Here is a 23240-nt window from a genome sequence, read left to right as displayed (position 1 = left end):
CCTCCACTCCGAAGAGTCTCAGAGCGGCTCACAATCTCCTTTACCTTCCTCCCCCACAACAGACACCCTGTGAGGTAGATGAAGATATTGGATTTATATCCCGCCCTCCACTCCGAAGAGTCTCAGAGTGGCTCATAATCTCCTTTACCTTCCTCCCCCACAACAGACACCCTGTGAGGTAGATGAAGATATTTGATTTATATCCCACCCTCCACTCCGAAGAGTCTCAGAGCAGTTCACAATCCCCTTTATCTTCCTCCCCACAACAGATACCCTGTGAGGTGGGTGGAGCTGAGAGGACTCTCACAGCAGCTGCCCTTTTATGGACAACCTCTGCCAGAGCTATGGCCAACTCAAGGCCATTCCAGCAGGTGCAAGTGGAGGAGTGGGGAATCAAACCCGGTTCTCCCAGATAAGAGTCCGCACACTTAACCACTACACCAAACTGGATCTCCAGTTTAAAGAAGCCTTGCTTTCAGTTTAAAGAAGCCTTTCAGTTTAAAGAAGCTTTCAGTTTAAAGAAGCCTTGCTTTCCCATGCACCAAACCCTAAGGAAATTATAAACCGGCAGCCATCCTAACTTTCATGTTGTAATACTGCCCATTCTAATAGTTTAGGTTCCACACAGCTTCAATTCAGCTCGACTCTTTTCTTAATGCAACCAACTTCTTTCTGCAATACAATGCTAATATTTAAATAGACAATTCACAGTATTTGTACAAGACTAAATAACAACATTCCTTCACCATCCAGGATCTCTTTATTTACTTTATTTGTAATCCCCCTTTCTTGCTGAGGCTCAAGGTGGATTACAGAATTTTACAAAGCAGTAGAAACAGTGTAAAATGTGACATAAAAATGCAAACACTGGATTATGGAAATTAGAGAACTGTGCAGTAAAAAGAAGCAATGCATACAATAAACAGAGCTATAAACTACAGCCCTATTCTCTTTATAAAAAGGTCTTCCTGAACATTTTACACATTCTGTGGAATGTTAGATGTGCAAGAGCCTTCCAAACCTCCTCAGTCATGCTGTTCTACAAAGTGGGAGCCACCATGGAGAATTCTTGAGTGCTGGTATAGGGTTTCGTGGGTGATGGTCATTACCTTAAATTACACCTGGGAACAAATTGGTAGCCAAAGAAGCAATTACAGAACAGGTATGATGGGCATACTTCTCCTAGTTCCAAATGATATTCAAGCTGAGTTTCTGCGTTATCTTTGAGGCCAGACCTATGAGTGCATTACTATAGTCAAACCTTCAAGATTACTGTAGCATGGATCCACACGGCCAGATCAGGTCTCAGTGGCTGCTTTAACAAAAGCAAAATAGCCATGCTTGCTGTGATATGTAAAAAATTTCCTCCAACAAGGAAAAAAAAACCCAACTAGATCCATGAAGCAGAAAAGAGTAAGAGTCCAATAGCACTTTAAAGACTAACAAAATTTAGAGTATGAGCTTTTGTGATACAGCATATCTGAAGAAGTGAGCAGGGATTCATGAAGCTCTGTTTAAGAAGATGCCACTATTGGGTAGGCCAGAGAGCCAGCTGGTTTGGTACTCCATATCCCACAATGTCTAGCAACTTGGAAGCGTACAAGCAAAGGCATGATAGAAGTAACTATTCCCAGTTGAGAGTAGCAGTGTCTTCATTACGTCAGTTTGATGGCTGTCTTGGGGGCTAGACACCATCCCATGGGATTTTTCTTGATTCACCTGCCCCGCCACACCAGGGTTTCCGGGGGGGGGGGTGTAGAAAAGGGTACAAGGGGATAAAACCTGAGCTTTAATATATACCTAACGAAGCCTGAATTCATAAGGGAGGGTTAAATAGCTAAAGTGACAGAAAAAGGTGGTTTTCTTTTTAAAGTGAACTAAAGCACAGTTTATTCAGAAGGAGACAGACAATTGAGCCAATATTGACAGATAACTTTTGTAAATATCAACTGTCAACTAGGATATTAGGTTTTAAACAGAATATGCCCAAGGAGCAACACTCAGGGTTTATAACATATTAAAATAGAGCACCCAGCTGCAATTTAGTTTCACACCAGACCCGGTATGTTTGCATACTGTAACACATTTGTATGCCCTAGTCAAATATTATTTTTTTCTCGTGATATATTATCTTTTATATCCTATCTTATCTATTATATGAAATAACATGTATAACCTTATAAGGGAGGGACGGTGGCTCAGTGGTAGAGCATCTGCTTGGGAAGCAGAAGGTCCCAGGTTCAATCCCTGGCATCTCCAAAAAAGGGTCCAGGCAAATAGGTGTGAAAAGCCTCAGCTTGAGACCCTGGAGAGCAGGGGAGGGACGGTGGCTCAGTGGTAGAGCATCTGCTTGGGAAGCAGAAGGTCCCAGGTTCAATCCCTGGCATCTCCAAAAAAGGGTCCAGGCAAATAGGTGTGAAAAACCTCAGCTTGAGACCCTGGAGAGCAGGGGAGGGACGGTGGCTCAGTGGTTGAGCATCTGCTTGGTAAGCAGAAGGTCCCAGGTTCAATCCCCAGCATCTCCAACTAAAAAGGGTCCAGGCAAGTAGGTGTGAAAAACCTCAGCTTGAGACCTTGGAGAGCCGCTGCCAGTCTGAGGAGACAATACTGACTTTGATGGACCAAAGGTCTGATTCAGTATAAGGCAGCTTCATATGTTCATAAGAATTTTTATGAATTTTCACACAACAATCATTATAATAGAAGTCACATAAATATAATACCCTTGTTATTTCTTATTGAGATTGTCATATAATATTATCCTATTATGTTAAGTCATTCAAATGTGCAACTACAAAGATTGATTATAATAGTCACAGAAAATTCACCAATTATTTTCAGATTCAACTTTTGGTCTTTGATTAATATAGTTTGTCAATAATTGCATATTCTTGTCTATCCAGTTCTCAAGAGCTGGGCAACCCTCGGCTTTCCAATGTGGGCCTGTGGGTTGGGAACCTCCTGGGTGGGGGAACCCCTGCTTGGCAGCCCTAGCCTGGGGAAACACAAAATGGCAGCCTGGGGAAACATGAAATGGCAGGGCATTTCATGCTTCTCTCTCTCTCTCCCCCCCCCCCCAGGTCTACTCAGATTAGCAATGGCAAGGAAGGAAAGGAGAGAGAGGGGGAGGTAGAGAGGGGGAAATAAAGCAAATAGGGAAAAAGAAAAGACAGAAAGAAAGAAAGAATGAATGAATGAGTGGGGGAGTGGGAAAGAAAGAAAAACAAAGAAAGAAAGAAAGAAAGAAAGAAAGAAAGAAAGAAAGAAAGAAAGAAAGAAAGAAAGAAAGAAAGAAAGAAAGAAAGAAAGAAAGAGGGAGGGAGGGGGAGTGAATTGGAAACAAATAGAGAAAAAAGAAAGAGAAAGGAAATAGGAGGGAAGGAGTGAAAGGAGGGGCAAAATGAAGAAAGAAAGGAAAAGAAAAACGGAAAGAAACAGGATGGGAGCAACTCACACCTTTAAAACTGCTGACTCCTTATCCTATTCCACTGCTTAGAGGATGGCCCATTTTGTTGACTGCATTGACTTACAGTGTGTAGTCCACCTTTAGTGTCAGTGAGAAAAGTGGGCTATGAATAACTCTTCTGTCTCACTCAGTCTTCCAATCTGTAACACTCAACCTTCAAAACCAAACTGAGCAAATTTCCTCCCGTCAAATCTTAACACTTTTCTAGTGCACAGGTCCTATTGGCTATACAAATTACTTTTCCATTTTCATCCTCTGTTCTGGGAAAATCTGAACCTCACTGACTTTCTGTACGTGTAAGATCCATAGAAGTCAGGAGACCACTCCAATGCTTTGTCATTCCTTTTAATGGTAAATTTGATGGTAAGTGCATGTCAGTAGGACAGTGAAGTGGGGTCCACAGACAAGGTAGCGGTTTCTGCCTGGAATCCACAAAAGGATTTGTTACATTATGCATTAGAAAAACCCTTTCCCCTTCCAAAGGCCTGACAAGTACTGCTGCAAGAGGCAATGAATGTTGGCAGTTAAAGGCGAAGATAGGAGAATTGTCTATTTCAAGCCCCAAACTGAGCTAGGAATTTCCAAGCAGTTTATTTCTCCTGTGATTTCCCCATGGCCCCCAAATTTGTCATAGTAAAATTCTACATGTTTGCTGTTGAAAAATGCAACATTCAGCAACATTATTATTTTCATTTCTTTGTATCACATTTCTGAGCCTTCTTTTTCTATAGCGCATTAGCATAACAAACCTAAGCAATTTTTCATTCCTTCTTTAGAGAATGTTGCTTTTTGTTCTTATATTTCTAGGTTGCCCTGACCACATTTGCTGTTTATGTCACTGTGGATGAAAAGAATGTCCTCGATGCAGAAAAAGCCTTTGTGTCTCTCTCCTTGTTTAATATTCTGAGGTTTCCACTCAACATGCTTCCCCAGGTCATAAGCAATATTGCACAGGTAAGACTGCTGCCTTTAAAAAAAGAAGCTTACATTGAAAGCAAATAGGACTCTGTAGGTCAGACATATGGCTAGATATCAAAGCTGGAAAAGGGGAAACAGTGGTGGGCCTGTTGGAAAGCCAATGTGTTGTAACAGATTAGGGTTTGTAGAATCTTTCGGGCTCAAGTGCTGTGTTCTACTGGAGAAAGTTTTTCTTTCAGACGTTTCGTTCTCGGCTGCGGAGAACATCCTCAGTGGCGTTGCAGCCGGAGCAGACGCTCTGACCTTCTTGGCTGCTGTGCATTGACTCAATGCACAGCAGCCAAGAAGGTCAGAGCGCCTGCTCCAGCTGCAACGCCACTGAGGATGTTCTCCGCAGCCGAGAACAAAACGTCTGGAAGGAAAACTTTCTCCAGTAGAACACGGCACTTGAGCCCAAAAGATTCTACAAACCCTAATGATGTTACCAGCTGTGAAAACCTGAAATCTTTGTTGTAACAGAATTTCTGACTAGTTCAGAGGAAGCCTGAGTTCGCTGTCATATTCTGCTCCATGGGTGACCTTCGACTACTCTCACATGTGTATGCATGTATATGCCTTCAGAGTTCACTAGCTGAATTGCATCCCTGCCGCCGCCACGGGGCTCAGAAAAGTAGGCATTTAAAGAGACTGTGGTCTCTTTAAATGCCTGCTGCCTTTTTCAAGTGCAGTGGCAGCTCCATGACTCAGCAAGTAAACGCAGAAGGCACGTGTACCTTCTGAGTTCACTAGCCAAGTTGTGCCATCGCTACCATGATCACCATCTTCAAGGACTTGAAGAGCTGTCATATAGAGGATGGTGCAGAATTGTTTTCTGTTGCCCCAGAAGGTAGGACAAGAACCAGTGGGTTGAAATTAAATCAGAAGAGTTTCCAGCTGAACATTAGGAAGAACTTCCTCACAGTTATAGCAGTTCCTCAGTGGAACAGGCTTCCTTAGGAGGTGGTGGGCTCTCCTTCCTTGGAGGTTTTTAAACAGAGGTTGGATAGCGATCTGACAGCAATGCTGATCCTGTGAACTTAGGGGGAGATATTTGTGCAGGGGGTTGGACGATGACCTTAGGGGTCCCTTCCAACTCTATGATTCTATACCACCATGGCAGCAGGACTTGGAGGGGTAGGCATTTAATGCATACTACGTTCTCCAAGCATGACTCAGCAAGTGAACTCAGATGGCATGTGCTTTCTGAGTTTGGTGTAGTGGTTAAGTGCACGGACTCTTATCTGGGAGAACCGGGTTTGATTCCCCACTCCTCCACTTGCACCTGCTAGCATGGCCTTGGGTCAGCCATAGCTCTGGCAGAGGTTGTCCTTGAAAGGGCAGCTGCTGTGAGAGCCCTTTCCAGCCCCACCCACCTCACAGGGTGCCTGTTGTGGGGGAGGAAGGTAAAGGAGATTGTGAGCCGCTCTGAGACTCTTTGGAGTGGAGGGCTGGATATAAATCCAATATCTTCTTCTTCATCTTCTTCTTCTTCTTCTTTCTGATTCACTAGCCGAGTTGCATCACAATCACAGTGGTAAGGCTTGGAGGAGCAGGGGTTTAAAGAGACCATGGTCTCTTTAAATGCCTATGGTCTTCTCCAAGTGCAGTGGCAGCAGCATGACTCAGCAGTGAGCTAGCCAAATCATGCTGTCACGGGGCTTGTGAGCATTTTAAAAGACCATGGGGCTTGAAGAAGAAGGCTTCTCAGTATAGCTGAATGTAGTGAAATTTTTTTAAAAAGCTTTTTTGGGGATCAGCTATATAAGTACCCCGATAGAGATCTCCAAACTGCGTTCAGCTTTAAAATACCTGGAAAATATTGGTAAGGTGTTTTTTGAGGTATTTTTTAGATTCTGAGAAGCCAAATGCACATCCCTATTAGCCGCTGTCCGTTATGGAGGAAAAATGGTGTGGTAATAGAATTGCATCAGGAGAACGACTTGATAACTCTAACACAGCCTGTTTGCTATTTCTCATGAGGCAAAATGAATAAAACGAGCATTTTGCTCCCCAGGCAAGTGTTTCCTTGAAGAGGATCCAGCATTTCTTGTCACATGATGAACTCGATCCAAACTCTGTGGAAACCAAGTTGATTACTCCAGGTAAAAATTCTGGTATGAGTTGTTTAGCAGAAAAATTGGGTAGGGAAGACTTCATTTGTACAGCAGTGCTGGATCACAACATCTAAAGCAAGGGTGTCAAACATGCAGCCTGGGAGCTGAATCAGGCCCCCAGAGGGCTCCTATCAGACCCTCGAGCAACTGGCTGTCATCTGCTTCCTTCTCCCTCTTTCTTGCTTCCTTTTGCATAGCAACTTGCTTTTCAAGGCTTGCTTAATCGCACAGGAGTTACAGAGCCCTTGGCTGAGGCTCCTCCCTTGGGGAGGAAGGGGGGAGGCAGAGTTTGCTTTGCCGGGCTCTCTCAATAACACAGCAGGGCTACTGAGCCAAGCCTCTCTTCCTTCTATTGGCTGAGGCTGTTCCCCCTCCTGGTCCTCTGGAGAAGGGAGGAAAGAGCCAGAGCTTCCTTTGCCCAGTTCCCTGGATCCCATGGGAGAAATACAAAGAAAGCACCTTTAAGACCAAGTGCTAATGTTTAAAGTTTTTTTTTTAAAAAAAAAATCTTTAATTGTGTTTGTCTGTGGCCTTTATAAAGTTTATAACATGGACCGACCCGACAAGGTCTCATTTATTTCAGATTTGGCCCTCATAACAAATGGGTTTGACATCCCTGATCTAAAGAGTACAACTAGGAAGAACTGTCTTAACTACTAAAGGCAGTTTTATACATGCATGGAATTACTCTAGCATCAGCTGATGGCTTGCATGCCTGCAGTAGCCATGCCAAATCCAGTGCAGAAGACAGAATTTTCATATCAAGCACTATACTCTGAAGTTGTCGACAGTTTCAGCTTGTGATCCATCAAAATAAGAAACAGCATTTAGACCAGGGGTCCTCAAACTACGGCCCGCGGGCCAGATGCGGCCCGCTGAGGACGTTTATGCGGCCCGCCGGGTTATGGCAAAATCAGACCGGAAGTGACCTAAACTCGTGTTAGCAACGCACACTTCCGGCACTGGGCTGAGGCGGCGGAGACAGAGTGTGAGGTGATACCGAGGTGAGATGAGTTCCCAGGCCGGGGTGTGTGGTGTGGGGAAGGGAGAGAAATGCAGAAGACGGAGAACTGACGGCCCACGGCCTTGTACAGTAACAGCAGTCCGGCCCTCCAACACTCTGAGGGACAGTGAACTGGCCCCCTATTTAAAAAGTTTGAGGACCCCTGATTTAGACTGTAGTAATGGTACAAATACTTTTGGCTATTTCCCTCAGAAGAGGAATTTTTGTTTGCAATGCTGTTCCTTTGTCGTGATAAGGGCATGGTGAACATGCTAAAGGAAATATGAGGTGAAATACTACTTGCTCTCATAGGAACATTTGGTCACCTTGCTCTTCTCCAAAGTTTGTTTGCCTGATTTCACACATTACATTACAAAAGGGTTAAGAATATTACCAGAAATTGAACCAAGTATGATCATGTGAAACTCAGCCATTACTAGGCTTGCCAATCCCCAGGTCCCAGCGGGGGTTCTTCCACTTTCCCAGGCTCCTTCCCGCCCCCAGTCAGCTGGCCGGAAGGGGGAAGCCCCTCCCCCAGAGGACCATGCGCCTTTCCACCTCCGGAAGCTTCAGTCTCTGATTGAAAGGCTTCCTCTTGGGATGGTGTGTCTGTGTTACTTGGAAGAAGTTGGCAGCAACGCATGAGTAGAGAGACCACTCCCTCGCTTCAGAGTTGCCAGAAACGGTGGGGAAGGGAAACGTCTTCTGAGTACTTCATTATTCCCTATATGGAGATCGATTCTCATAGGGTATAATGGGGAATTGATCTGGAGGTTTCGAGGGCTCTGGGGGAGCTGTTTTTTGAGGTAGAGGCACCGAATTTTCAGTATAGTATCTAGTGCCTCTCCCCAAAGTACCCCCCAAGTTTCAAAACGATTGGACTAAGGGGTCCAATTCTATGAGCTCCAAAGGAAGGTGCCTCTATCCTTCATTTATTTCCTATGGAAGGAAGACATTTAAAAAAGTGTGCTGTCCCTTTAAATGTGATGGCCAGAGTTCAATTATGTTTGTAACACCTTTGTTCCTGGCTCGGCCCCAATGTCTCCTGGCTCCACCCCCAAAGTCCCCAGGTATTTCTTGAATTGGACTTGGCAACCCTAGCCATTACTAATATAATTTAAGGAAATGTGTAGTAACTGACTATGAGTTTCAGTCTTCATATGTTCACACGTGTTCAGAGGTGCCAGGCAGACAGAGTTGGGTTTGGATCCAATGTAGCATTTCCATAAATGGAAGTTACTTGGAAGAAGTTGGCAGCAACGCATGAGTAGAGAGACCACTCTCTCGCTTCAGAGTTGCCAGAAATGGCGGGGAAGGGAAACGTCTTCTGAGCACTCCATGCATGTTCAGAGGTGCCAGGCAGACAGAGTTGGGTTTGGATCCAATGTAGCATTTCCATAGGTGGAAGTTCTTCTGTCCATGCAGTGTAACTTTATTACCTTTCCACCTCTTGCTGCAGCCCACAGTGCCCCCTCATGATGTTCTCAAAGAAGCTCCTGTAGGGGTGCGCAAAAAAAAAGAACAACTACTAATATTTTTTTCAGTTCAGGTCTATTGGACTAAAAAAAAAAATTGGGATTTCCAAAAAATCCTTCATCCCAATACTGGTGTGGTACTTAGATCTGGGATTTTTCAGAAATCCCTTATTTGTGCCGGCGGGGGGGGGGGGTGGAATCCAATAGACCTGAGAAGTAAAATACTGTTTTTGTAAAAAAAAAAAAAAAAAAAAGCTAGTGGAAAGCTGAGCTAGCAGTGAACAGTTTGCTCCCCATGTGCACAGATGATCCTGGCTGGGCTTGCTTCTTCTGCAGTCTGGTTTGAACTGGGCTGTGGGAGAAGCAAGCCCCAGTAGCTGCTGTGCTGCGTGGAGTACCTTGCTCTGGGTAGCACAGAAGATTCCAGTTGGGCTCGCTTCTCCTGCAGCCCCATTTAAACTGAGCTGCAGGAAAAGCCAGTGCAAAGCAAATTGTTCCTGGTGGCAAAGCAAATCCTAGGGCTGGCTTCTTCTGTAGACTGATTTACACTGGGCTGCAGGAAAAGCCTGCCCCAAGCCAGCAGGAACAGTCTGCCCCCCACTGACACAGCTGATCCTCAGGCCATCTTCTGCAGTCCCTGTAAACTTTAAAGGGGCTGCAGTAGAAGTCACAAACAGCAGTGAGGTGCTCCAGCCTCCTGCTGTTTTCAGACCTGCCCAGTAATCCCCAAATATGTCCAGGATACCCAGATACATTTGAGTTGCCAAGATGTAAGGGTAGATTTTCAGCTTGGGTAGACCTGAATGTACATGTCTAGTCCCCTGTGCCCTAAGAGTAGCATTTGGGGGGGAGGGGTTTAACTGTAGCACAAACAGGGGACAAGAAAGTCACACTCAGCGGGAAGAAATTGTTTGGTGCACAGAAGTGATCTGTTGGAGCTCAAGCTATGGTCCCATTTGCCATAGACTATGAATCAGGACTGAAGCCTTAACAGTTTATTCAGAGTAACTGTGATGTTGTTGATGTTACCATGTACCTCTTTACACTATAAATTCCACAGACTACATGGCCAAAGAAAGAAACCAGAACTAGTGAAAATGTTGCAATGTAGCGTGTGAACTTAGAAGGGTGTTAAGTTTATTTAAAATTGTAACAGGCAGATGATTGCTTCACCCAAGGTTTGCGGTAAGCCGATTCTATTTCATGATATGTAACTTCCTTTGCATTTCAGTTTCTGTGAAAAAGAAAAAAAAAAGACAGGAAAGAGAGAAAAGGGTGATTAATGCAATATCATGTAAAGCCTTTTATGTTTTGAACCCTCATGGAGCAGGACACAACTTTGCAGCACATGCCTGCTCTTGTTCTTGAGAGTCCAGTTCCCTAGTGGCATTGTGGTTGACTGCAGCAGCCTTTGGGATATTCTCTCCTTTTTCAGGGAAAGATGCGTCGAAGTGCTTTTGAACTGCTGAAAATTAGACTACACAAAGCACTTGAGTATAATCTCTAGAGAACAGCCATGGCTGGGTAGGGCAGATAAACAACAGTGCATCTCAATAATTGCCATTGGATAAATATTTATGGTAGGATTGCTGTCTCTTATTTTAAGGGATTTGTTTGTCTTCCGTTAACATGGGCATTGCTTGGAGGATGGTGAACGTTACTGCAGAAGCACACAATTCCATAGGTCTCTCTCTTAAAAATACCACCAGTTCTGTAATGTGCACCACATAATGTCTGAAAGTTTGATCTGGCATTGACCTCAACAGCACGATTTGTGGCCAGACATGACAGGAGGCTTCTTCAGAAGGAAGCCACAACAAAACTTATCACAGTGGTTCCTCATATGTCATCAACAAAAATTGCTTCTCCCCTTAGCAACGCATTGACTGTGGAAATTTTGCTCTTCCCTCTCCTTAATCTTTTGGTATTATCTTGTGTTGTCTTTGGTAGGGTATGCTGTTACTGTAAGGGATGGAACATTCAGCTGGGCAAAGGATCTTGAACCAGCTCTGAAAGAGTAAGAATGATGCTCAATTGTATATACCAGTATTTTGCCTGCTGCTTGTATTCCCAGGGCTGAGTTTTGTACATTCGTTATCTTAAAAGGGAAAGAAAGAGAGGGAAGTCAATAAAAATTACTGAGTCTCCAAATTGGTTCCAGAAGCAGTATGTTAGCCAAGGCTCACAAAGTCACTGGGCTTGCTCACAGCATTTGTCTACAGAGAAAGCTGGAAGATTGTGCACATGCCTCTACTGTCATGGAGGAGAAGTAGTGTGGTAGAGGCAAACTGACAAAGTAAGCATGGTGGTACCTGATTGCACAGCAGCTCTCTGTTGCCTGTAATTGCAAAGTCATCTTTGTTCTGATTCCCCACCTTCTTAAGGCAGAGGCAAAAAGAATAGAGGTGTCCAAAGGATCAGGCTGCACTGATGGATGTCTTGGATTATTGAGGCTGACCAGACTCACAAGGTTATTCCTGTTGCATAACATAAACATCTGTCACACATACCCTTTAAATCTTTCATCTGCTTTTTAACATGACTGAGGAAGTGCTTGGGAACGGCTGGTCGCTTCCAGGATGATGAAAATTCAACCCATCCATTAATATAATCTCAGTTTTCAGAGAACAGGAGTGCAACACAACAGTGGTGTGTGAACCAGAGATGGTTGCTAAAATCTTTTTTCCTGAGGCACTGAATCAGAGTTGCATAGGAGGTAAACAAGGCTGAACGGGCACAGCGGCAACCTAAACCAAATTCTCTAGCACGACTGTGCTCAAAAGAAATGCCTTAAATTTAATTGACTGCCTCCGCCCCAGGTCAAATGGTGTGAATGATTAAATCTGTGAAAAGCATTTGGAATTTTACAGAATGTGGGGTTTCTTTGGGCCTTTTCCTATGACATTGCAGTAGTGTGGGAGCTGCTTTTTTACTGGCTTCATGCCATGCTACTTGCTTCATCAATGATTGCATGAGTCTGTCCCACTGTTCTGGGATTTGTCCTGCTCGTCTGGTTCAAACTTTTCAAACAGGGCTGAAGCTCCATGGGAAAGAAACCATGGAAGCTAAGAATATAAGATCATCCATGCTGGATCTAACCAATGGTCCAGTATTATGGGAGAAGGGGAGAAAGTGCCCTGTATCCTGTTTCTCTACCCCAGGCATAATTTCATAAACCTCTATCACGTCCCTTCGTTGCTGCAATAATTCCTGAAAGGTCTACCAGGAGAAGCGTAGATTGGTGGTGATAAAGAAGTAATGATGTGGTGGTGGTTGTTCAGTCGCATAGTCGAGTCCGACTCTTTGCAACCCCATAAACGAAGTCACTCCAGGCCCTCCTGTCTTCCACCATCCTCTGAAGTCTGATCAGAGTTGTGTTAGTTACATCAGTAACACTGTCCAGCCACTTCATCTTTTGCCGTCCCCTTCTTTTGCCTTCTGTCTTTCCCATATGATATGAAGAGACTGGCTAATTAGATTCACAGTGGCCAGCGGAAACCCTGCGCTATAATTGCTTACATATATTCCAACTTCTCTCTGCAGCTATGAGTACTATAGATTTCAGGTAAGAGCCAGCTCAGGTTGAGCTCTCTCAGTTCCATTAATTTCAGTGGCAGAATTAAACACATGGTTAACTCTCTCACATTGTTCCACATCCAGTGTTAAATTTCTACCGAAGAGAAGGAGTTTTTCATTATTTCCTTCTTCCCACTGCAGGCCTTCATCTCCCTTCATGTCCTCATAGGAACAGTGTTTCAGGAGATATTTGGAGCTGCAGTGAAAAGGGGAACCAAGACAGCCCAGTTCTGAGATGGAAATCCCTTCCTTCAGCAGAGATTTCCCAAACCATTGCTATCTGTGCAACATACAAGTGTTAAAGTTTGGCTAGATTATGCCCTTGCTTTGGGGGGGGGGTAGTTTTATAAACTGATTTTTTAAAAAAGATCTCAGTGAGTTCCCCACATTCTACACTTGAATGCATCAGGAAACCTAACGTACAAAATACATCTAGCATTGGTGAAAAGAAAAGTTTGCTTTTAAATTAGCTGAGCGCTATTTAGTCATTCAGGTTTCAACCTCCTGTGGACAGGATTTCTCAAATTCACTAGGAAGCAGTTTGCTGCATTGGGAGGTTTGTGATTTTTGCAAGAGCTCTCCCGTTTTAGCTCTGCCAACACTTCATGCAATTTTAAGGCAGTACTGCGTCACTGCAATCCTAAGCAAAGTTACGTTCATCTCAGCCCATTGTCTTCAATTGGCATTAGAGGGCTAGAACGCTGCTTAGGGTGGGCGCTATAGAGCTGTGTTTTTTTAAGGTTAGAGAGAGGTTATTATTTTGCAGATGTCAATTTAATGGACTTAAAAAAAAAAAGCTTTGGCCCTTGGTCTTGACAAAATATGTAATACGGGTGGATCCAAATTACAGTCAGAACGCAGGTCAAACCTGTTGCGTGACCGCTGTAAGGCATCACAGTCAGCTCTCAGTCATGTAAACGTGTTAACAAACAAACAAAACAAAACTGTGATGCAAGTCAGCTCTGGAAATCTTTTGAAGGAGGAGGGTAAAAAGCCCCCCCTAGCCCATTCAAATGGGTAGTCTCTCTGTTGCTTTTCTAACGGGCTGCTGGCAGCTTTGTGAGTTTTTTTTTTCATGTCATGAGTTTCTTTCAAGCCTTCCTCCCCTGCAAGCCATTAACTCTCCAGTCAGCATTCTTCATACTTCGTACCGTGTGCCCAAATCTGTGTAAAGCTGATTAAACAGACTCTCTGATGGAATGTTGTGTTAAACTCCTGCCAAATCCAGTACAGCGTACGACATGCAAAAATGTACCAAGTGACAGAAGGCAGGCAAATTCACTGCTTTATTATGAGAAATCTCAGGGGGGTAGTCAGGTTAGTCTACTTCAACAACAGTATAAGATACTGTGACATCTTATAGACGTGGCAAAGTAGGCTCTAGCCCACAAAATCTTACGCCATCGTATATTTGTTAATCTTTAAGGTGCCACTGAACTCTTGTTCCTGCATTATTTACATTAGCCACTGCTGCTTCTGTGCAGATATTTTTAGATTAGCCCGGTTTGACTAGATTTTTTTCCCCCTCTCTCTCCAGTATAAATTGGTTGGTTCCAAGTGGTTCTTTGGTTGCTGTTGTGGGTCATGTTGGCTGTGGAAAGTCTTCTCTGGTGTCAGCTCTTCTTGGTGAAATGGAAAAACTCCACGGAGAAGCAGCTGTGAAGGTTGGTTCAGAACAGCCATGAGAGGGCATTGAGAAGTGAGTGATGAAGTTTTGGTTGGCCACTAATCCATTTGTGATTTGTCTAGGGTTCTGTTGCATATGTACCTCAACTAGCATGGATCCAGAATGCTACCTTGAAAGATAACATCTTGTTTGGCCATTCTTATAATGAACAGAAGTACCAAACTGTTTTGGAGGCATGTGCCTTGCAGCAAGATCTTGAGGTGCTTCCTGGTGGAGATCAGACTGAGATAGGTGAGAAGGTAAGACTTTCAGTGGCAAATGTAGAGAGAAATGGCTGACCACCAGATGCTAATGACATAAGAGGAGGAAGATCACAAGTCACAAAAAGACTCAAAGGTGGTCTAAACCGGCCATGCAAAACTTGGGGGGGTGTGGGTGTGGGTTATACTTGGCATCTTACAGAGCAATCCTAAACTTAAGATAGTATTGTTAGTGTCTGACTTGGTGGCTCTTTGTCCAATGAGTAGATACCAGTAGTGATTACTCAGTGGAATATGCTCACACCCATTGTTTTCATGAATGTCTTCCACACTCAGGCCTACTGTTAGAAGAGACTCAGGAGCTACACTCTGGGAGGCACATTAAGCGGAGGAGGCTGCCAAGTGAAAAAGAAGGGGGAAAGAGAAAAAGCAAATAGAAAAAGGCTAAAAATGAGGGAGGCAAGGCATGGAGAAGAAAAAAGAAAGCAGGAATAGAAGAGGAAAGAGGAGGTCTGATGTGTGAGCTGATGTACATGGTATAGGAAAGGAAAAGGAAAGGTCCCCTGTGCAAGCACCAGTCGTTTCCGACTCTGGGGTGAAGTTGCTTTCACAACATTTTCACGGCAGACTTCTAATGGGGTGGTTTGCCATTGCCTTCCCTAGTCATCTACACTTCCCCCCCCCCCCACCCCAGCAAGCTAGGTACTCATTTTACCGACCTCGGAAGGATGGAAGGCTGAATCAACCTCGAGCCAGCTACCTGAAAACCCAGTTCCCTCCAGGGATCAAACTCAGGTCACGAGCAGAGCTTAGGACTGCAGTACTGCAGCTTTAACACTCTGCGCCACGGGGCTCTTTACATGATACAACAGCCCTGTTAAAGTTAAGCTGGGCTGTGTGTGGTCGTCATGAGGGCATGGCTCAGTGATAGCTTTGCATGCAGATGGTTCCCAGGTTCAATCGCCAGTGTCTCCAGTTAAAAGTTAGTAGAAGTAGATTATGTGAAAGACCTTCTCCGGGGACCCTGGAGAACTGCTGCCAGTCAGAGTTGGCAGTCTTGATCCTCTCTTGCATACAGAGCTACTTTATATTGAGTCAGACTGTTAATCTACAGTCTGACTTGGTTTAAGTCAGCGTCATGTGGCGGTGGGGGGGGGGGGGCTTCCAAGAAATCCTACGTAAAAGAATCCTGTGTAAGAGCTTACATACCTAAGAGGCATGTAGGCAGCCTTGAGTTCCGTGGTGGAAATGTGGGGTATAAATTAAATGCCTAAATAAAATAGAGTGGGAGGGGGGACTTGCTGGCAGTGGGGAAAAGACAAAGAATGGTGAAATATGGAAGGAAAGAACTACAGTGGAGAGAATGAGCGGGGGAGGATAATAGTAGGGGATGGACATTTTAACAAGATAATTAAATGGGAAAGAAAAAGACATGAGCAAAATGTGGGATGAAGAAAGTGAAGAGTCAGAAAAAACCAGGGTATGGCTTATGGATGAGCTTGGCTTTGAAGCCATTGGGGAATGTGGCTGTTTTCTCTTAAAAGAAACTGCTGTTAAAATTCTCCCAGTTGTTATTTTTTTTTTTTTTAAGAATAACGGGATTAGTTCATGGTCATTGTGGCCAGGCAATGGCAGCCGTGCATATGGGAAATGATACCGCTTCATTCCCTCTCCAGCAGCCCAGTTGTTGATTGGCAGGTCCAACCATTTAAACTGCTTGCCACCTGGATTTTAGTCAGGTCACTAAAGCAAGTGATTCCTGCACAAGGGTCAGAAGAACAATTGTTGGTTGTCAGCCAAGGTGATATGAACATATGTGAACATATGAAGCTGCCTTATACTGAATCAGACCTTTGGTCCATCGAAGTCAATATTGTCTTCTCAGACTGGCAGCGGCTCTCCAGGGTCTCCAGCTGAGGTTTTCCACACCTATTTGCCTGGACCCTTTTTTGGAGATGCCAGGGATTGAACCTGGGACCTTCTGCTTCCTAAGCTGATGCTCTACCACTGAGCCACTGTCCCTCCCCTAAGAAAGACCCTGGACGTGAAAGTAGAAGTTATTCATCAAACCTTCACCAAAATAATTGTCCAGCTATTTCAGTATTATCCTGCCTTGTCTGACATTCCATCTCCCTTTTTCTTACGGTAGATGTTGAGAGCTCCATTTATAATTTGATCAGATGATGAATCAAAGTTCACTTTGACAGCTTTTGCCCGCTACGGTCAAATTCTGGGAGCGTTTAATTGCTTTATGTGTGTTCGAGACTCTGCTTTGTTCAGCCAGCGCTTCAAAAAATGTTGACTGTACAATGTGATGCTATGAGGTACTTGTCCAGATTGTCTCATGGGGACTGGGCCTGACGCATTCACAAAGCCATGCTTGACAATCTGAAGCAGCAAACCTTGCACGAGCATCAGAGTAGAATAAGCGGGTTGTTCGCCAAATGGACTTTCAGGCAGTTGTTGAAGACGCTGCTCATGGGCCTGGTGCCTCTACAGGATTTAAAAGCTGTCGTATTCCTCTTTTCCCATCACACAGGGCATCAATCTCTCAGGGGGGCAGAGGCAACGAGTGAGCCTAGCACGTGCCGTGTTTAGTGATGCTGATGTTTACTTGCTAGATGATCCTCTTTCAGCTGTGGATTCTCATGTGGCCAAGCACATCTTTGACAAAGTTATTGGACCGGAAGGAACACTTCAAGGAAAAGTGAGTCAATGGATATTTAGGAATGCTCAGTTGTGCCAGCATCGTAGAAACGGTGAATGTCATTTGCAGAATGATGAGAACGACAATTTTATGCTGCATTTTATTGTTGTTGTGTTGTTTATTAAATTTCTAAACCCTGGCGGGCTCCGAGTGGTATACAGCACATTTAAACAGAATTCATTTAAAACATCAATATGTAAATAAATTAATTTGAAACCAGCTATCAAGCATAGTTCTCATAAAACCAGTAAAAGCAAGGACCTTTTGTCGTGGATGGTGTTCTGCCTGTGGTCACTAAGGATGAGGTCATGGACTGGATGAGATGGAAAAACCATTCCTGTTCTCAACCGTAAGCCTGGTGCAACATCTCTTTTTTACATGCCCTAAGGAACTGTATAAGGTCCCATAGAGCACAGATGTCTCCAGGTAGAGAATTCCACCAGGCAGGAGTCAGAGCCAAAAAGGCCCTGGCTCTGGTCAAGAACACCCGGACATCTTTTGGGCTCAGGAGGTTTTGATCTTGTGAGCATAATGCTCTTCGATGGACATACCAGGGGAGGCAGTTCAGCAGGTACACTGGACCCAGACTGTTCAGGGCCTCAAAGGTTAAAACCAAAACCTTGAAGCAGATCTGGTGCTCAGCTGGGAGCCAGTGCAGCTGGTGAAGCACAGGCTGGATATGTGCTGTCATAGGGGTGCCCATCAGCATCCGTGTCGCTGCATTCTGGACCAGCTGCAACTTCTGGATCAGCTTCAAGGGTAGCCCTACATAGAGCAAGTTACAATAATCTTAACTTCAAGGGTAGCCCTACATAGAGCAAGTTACAATAATCTTAACTTTGATGTGACCATTGCATGGATCACCATGGCTAGGTTGGAGCGAGAGAGGTAAGGGACCAGTTGTCTGACTTGGTGAAGTTGGAAAAACACCATCCTGGCAACCTTCACTATCTGGGCCTCTACAGATAAAGGGGTATCGGATCGCTTCCACCCAGCCACAGGACCTTCATCATTGATGGATTCAGTTTTAGTCTGTTGGAGCCATGGCCCCCGATTCCTCAACCAGATTTAGTGGGATGGCAGATATAGCTGGGTGAGAGAGCAGGACACATAAAAATGTTAAACAGCATAGGAGAGAGGATTAACCAACAGGTGTCAGGGATACCCCCTCTCCAAGCTCCACTCTCTGTCCCTGAGCATGGAGGCATGAGGTGAACCACTCCAAGGCTACCCCATGAACTCCCAAGTTGATGAGGCAGTGGGCCAACAAGTCATAATCAACCATGTTGAATGCTGCTGTCAGATTGAATAGTAGCAGCAGCTCTGACCCACCTCGATCCAGCTGTCTGTGGAGATCATCTGTGAGGGTGACCAGCATTGTCTCCACCCATGGCTGTGCTGGAAGCCAGATTGGAATGGATTTAATGCCACCATATCTTTCAGGAAACCCTGGAGCTTCTCCTTCACCTCTCTCTCAATTACATTACTCAGGAATGGCAGATTTGAAACTGGGCAGTAATTGGCAGGATCCAACAGATCCAAAGATGGATTTTTTTTAACAGCGGTGCTACCATGGCCTCTTTTAATCCCCCTGGATAGACCCCATTACTAAGGGACAGATTGGTGATGTCCACTAGGGGGACCGTATACCATCACCAGCCACAAGGGAAATGGATCGAAGAGGCACATGGTCAGTCTAACTGCACCCAGGATTTTGTCAACATCAGTCCAAGGGAGTCAACTGAAGTTGTCCAACACTGAACCCAAGGGCAGCCAGTGGGCCTCAAGTTCCCTTGTTGTATCAGCTGTGGTGGGCAGGTCATGGCAGAGCAGCAAGCCTAACCACACAAAAAAAACCCCTCATAAATGCCTTATAATCAATGGCCAATTTACTTGGATTTTGAGCATTCGCTGTCAGGAAAGTAAGAGACCAAATACCCTAAACAATTGTGTGGGCAAGAGCTAGTGGACGCTAAGAAATCTTTTTTCACAGCCTTCCCTGCCATCTTAGAGATTTTAATAAATGACCTATAGGATGTTTTTGCAGGTTCGTCACAAGGCCAGCACCACACTCGTTCTAACTATCTAAATTTCCCCCTCTCTCCTTAACCCCCTTCCCCCCCCCTTTCTTTTTAAGTTTTGTTTGTTTGTCTCTTTTTTGGTTTGGTTTTGTGTGTGTGAGGGTTTTTTTTAATGAGGGCACCTAGCACTATTTATATGATCACCAGAATTGATAATATTCATTTTGTTTGAGATTTTGGAAATGTACTCTGTACTTTACTCTTACATTTGCCAATGTTTGGTGTACAAAGAAAAATACGTATATTTTGGTGTTGATTCTTTTAATAAAGCTGTATTGTATTTTTTTTTAAAAAAAAACCTATCTAAATTCTCATTTCATCCCCTGAAGCTCCGCTGTATACCAAGGGGCCAGGTTGGGATGAGAATGAAGAAGGGTGTCTGGGAGTGATTTCATCAGTGGCTTCAGAGAGATGGGCATTCCATCTTATGAGCCGCTGGGAGGTAACAGATCCCACCAGTGCCAGATTAAGCCCTGTGGAGGCCCCTGGGCTGTCAAAATCTTGGGGGGGGGGGTGCCTTGCAAATTACCTCAGAGTCGAAGTGCCCACTCTGCTGCCCATGGCCCCTGCTGTAGCCTGCAGGCATCTTCTCCGCAGCCCCTTTGACAAAGCTGTGGGAAAGAGGCAGAGAGCAGCAAACCAGGCAAGTTGGGCAAAGACCAGCTCAGTTTCTGGCTGTGCATGCTGGCTGTGCGGGCTGCAAGCAGGGGGGGAACCATGGGGGGAAGCTGTTCTGGGGCCCCTAAAGGCATGGAGGCCCATAGGCCAGTGTCTACTTGGCCTGATTGTTAATCCAGCCCTGGATCCCACAGAGCATTCTGGAAACCAGTTGGGTCCAACTGAATCTACTCACTGCCCAGACACTGTGGGGGTTGCACACTCATCTGGACTTTCAGGGCAAAGTGCTCAGACTATGGCACCTCAAAAGAGGCAGTCACGTATATATCAGTCCCCATTCCAAAGATCAAATCCGGGATGTGACCTGCTCAATGTGTAGGACCCGATACAATCTGGGAGAGCCCCAGTGTTGCCATGGAAGACACCAGGTCCAGAGCCTGTCTAGAGGTAATCTTGTCAGCATAGGCATTGAAATCTCCAAGAATCTACAACCTGGGAAATTCCAAAGCCCAACCAGCCACCACCTATAGCAGGCCCAGTAGATTGTCTAGAGGTGCACTAGGTGATCAGTACACCAACCGGACATCCAAGCTCTCCTCAGCTTCCCACACCAGGCCCACACGATCGATGTCAGAGATCTTTGGCATGGGGAGGGGCCTGAAAGAAAAGGACTCCTGGGTGAGTACTGTGACCCTCCCCCCTCCACTCATTTGTCTGAGACTGATGGAAAACCAAGAAACCTGGGGGATGAAGTTCTCTCAAGGAAACTGTCCCACCTTCCTTAGCCCAGGTCTCAGTTGTACATGCCAGGTCCACTTACTTTCTGCAAAAAAACTTTGCATCATAACAGTCTTGTTTATTGACCTGGCATTGCACAGCATCAGTGTTCGAGAAATATATGAATTCCTTACCTCTCCAACGTGCTGTGGAATGGGACGAAGGTTGGAAGGAGACCAAACATATCCATATCTCTGTCTCCTTCCATTGTAATATCTTCTCCCACCACCATAGCTCCCTCTGCCCCCAATCACTGAGATTAAGGCAGCGTTGATATTGCAAAGATTAGCACAAACCAGCCCCATATTACATCCCCGCCCCTTTCCCACATATCTACTATATCACACTTTAGCCTTCCAGGCAGAACACAGCTGATTTCCCTCATGCAATAAATTTCCTCCCACCCATCTTACTCCCTCCCACTCCCCAATAACTAAGAAAAGTAGAAAGAAAACCCAAACTATACTGGTGAATACATGATGGGTGGGAATAAGTATTCCCACAAACTTCTGCCTAACTAATCTAACGAAAACCAGCTATCTAAAAAGCAGTAGATAAATTAATCTGGGCAAGACATTATTATTGTTACTGTTACTGTTATTAAATTTATGAATCGCCTCATCCCAGGCAATGCTGGGCAATAAAACCAGTTGATTAAAACAAGTTGCTACCCAATGACATCCTTTATAATGTGCTACTTAGATGGTCTAGTCAGTGGCTCAGTGCCATAATTGCAGTTCTGACCATTTTCAGCAGAGTTCTCAGGTCTAGGTTGCAGTCTATACCCTGGCTGCATCTATTAGAGGTTTCCCAACAACACCTTAATAGTGCTACAGAACTACTGTTTGGGGCCTGTCTGCCTTGCAGCCACACTTCACTTCCTTCCTTCTTTCTCCATAAGGCAATCAAGGTTTGTGAATAAAGGAAGCGAAAGAAGTAAATTAGAGGCTATGCATCTAGGGTTGGCATATGTAGACCGCTACCTATCATCCACCCCAATCTGTTGTTCCAATCCTATTGCACCTCAATGTTTCCCTTATTTCCTCCCTTACATCTCCTGCCATTAACTTTTGATGTTCTTTCCCATTCCCTGGTGTCCTTTTGCTGATGCCTGGGAAGAAATGTGTTGAGAAATTAAAAATCTGACTTGTACGTGGTGTGAGCTTGTGAAGTGGCCATATACCCAGTCAAGGCATCAGTCCATCTAGCTAGTAATGTGCAGCTGGTTCTTCAGTGTCTCAGGCAGAAAAATTTAATTCCCAATTTCTGCTACCTAAAATCTTTTTAACCAAGAGATGCCAGGGACTGAATCTGAGACCTTCTTCATGGGAAGTTGATACACCATCACTCAGCCTTGGCAGTCACTAAGGCTGTCGTGGTTAAGAAAGAAGAGCATGTAGTGGATAATAAGGTAGCTAAAAGGAGCGACACCTGCTAAAGTATAAATGGACTCCCCAGGAGGAACTTCTGTGCTGCTCATATTAGTTAACAGCCTGAGTTGGCTTGCTAGCAGGTTCCACAAACTGTTAGGTCTCTAAAGCCCTAGATAAAACTCCCCAGATACCTTCTTTCTCTTTTCTGACATCCTCTTTTCTGGGAGGGTAACATTAAGCTAGCTCAGTTTTCCCCTTGGGATCTTTGAAATTATCATAGGAAATAAACGTTCTTGTAGCTTTTAAAGTATGGAATCAATGTAAAAAGAATTGAAAAATGAAAGTTCAATCGAACTTGTAAGAGGGACTTTCCACTCATCCATGATTAATTCCTGACCTCACTATAGTTAATAGAACATTCTTTGGGGGATGTGGGCAAATGACTTGTAGCATTTTTAAACTACTTTACTTCCTCCCCTCTCCCATTCTTACTGGACTGTGAGATTTTGTCTCCATTGTCTTCTCAATCGTTGTTTCCCATTCTCCTTTCACTGGGTTCTGCTGTTTCTGCTATCATCTCTGTGCATGCATGCTCTCTTTTGTACTTTTGTTGTTGTATTTTTATGTGCGTATGCGTGTGTGTGTGTGTGTGTGTGTGTGTGCACCCGGAAGTCATACTGACCTTTGGTGACTGATTCCTACTGAGGTAGGGTTGCCAATTCCCAGTTGGAGGCAGGGGATCCCCTGGTTTTGAGGCCCTCCCCCCACTTCAGGGTGATCAAAAAGTGGGGGGGGAGGAAATGTCTGCTGAGCACTCCATTCCCTATGGAGACTGATTCCTATAGGGTATAATGGAGAATTGATCCATGAGTATCTGGGGCTCTGGGGGGGGCTGGTTTTTTTGGGTAGAGGTGCTAAATGTTCAGCATAGCACCTGACGCCTCTCCTCCAAACATCCCCCAAGTTTCGTAAAGATTGGACTAGGGGGCTCAATTTTATGAGCTCCCAAATAAGGCACCCCTACCATTCATTATTTCCAAATAGAGGGAAGGCATTTAAAAGGTGTGTGGTCCCTTTAAATATGATGGCCAGAACTCCCTTTGCTATTCATTTATGCTTGTCACAACCTTGCTCCTGGCTCTAGCCTCAAAGTCTCCTGGCTACACCCCCAAGAGTCCCCAGATATTTCTTAAGTTGGACCTGGCA

General features: G+C 44.7%; 1 protein-coding gene across 1 annotated transcript in view; it reads left to right on the top strand.

The window, feature by feature from the left end:
- The window catches only part of ABCC3 (ATP binding cassette subfamily C member 3), a 117437-nt gene that overhangs the window by 61520 nt on the left and 32677 nt on the right, over positions 1 to 23240 (top strand). Inside the window, exons 13-18 of the mRNA XM_060252100.1 lie at positions 4274 to 4420; positions 6438 to 6525; positions 10966 to 11032; positions 14129 to 14255; positions 14341 to 14517; positions 17018 to 17185. Coding sequence (XP_060108083.1) covers positions 4274 to 4420; positions 6438 to 6525; positions 10966 to 11032; positions 14129 to 14255; positions 14341 to 14517; positions 17018 to 17185 — 774 coding nt within the window. The remainder of the gene's footprint in view (positions 1 to 4273; positions 4421 to 6437; positions 6526 to 10965; positions 11033 to 14128; positions 14256 to 14340; positions 14518 to 17017; positions 17186 to 23240) is intronic.

Source organism: Heteronotia binoei, chromosome 13, assembly GCF_032191835.1.
Source record: "Heteronotia binoei isolate CCM8104 ecotype False Entrance Well chromosome 13, APGP_CSIRO_Hbin_v1, whole genome shotgun sequence".
In the NCBI taxonomy this organism is placed as follows: Eukaryota; Metazoa; Chordata; class Lepidosauria; order Squamata; family Gekkonidae; genus Heteronotia; species Heteronotia binoei.
This window is presented reverse-complemented; position numbering and strand designations above follow the sequence as displayed.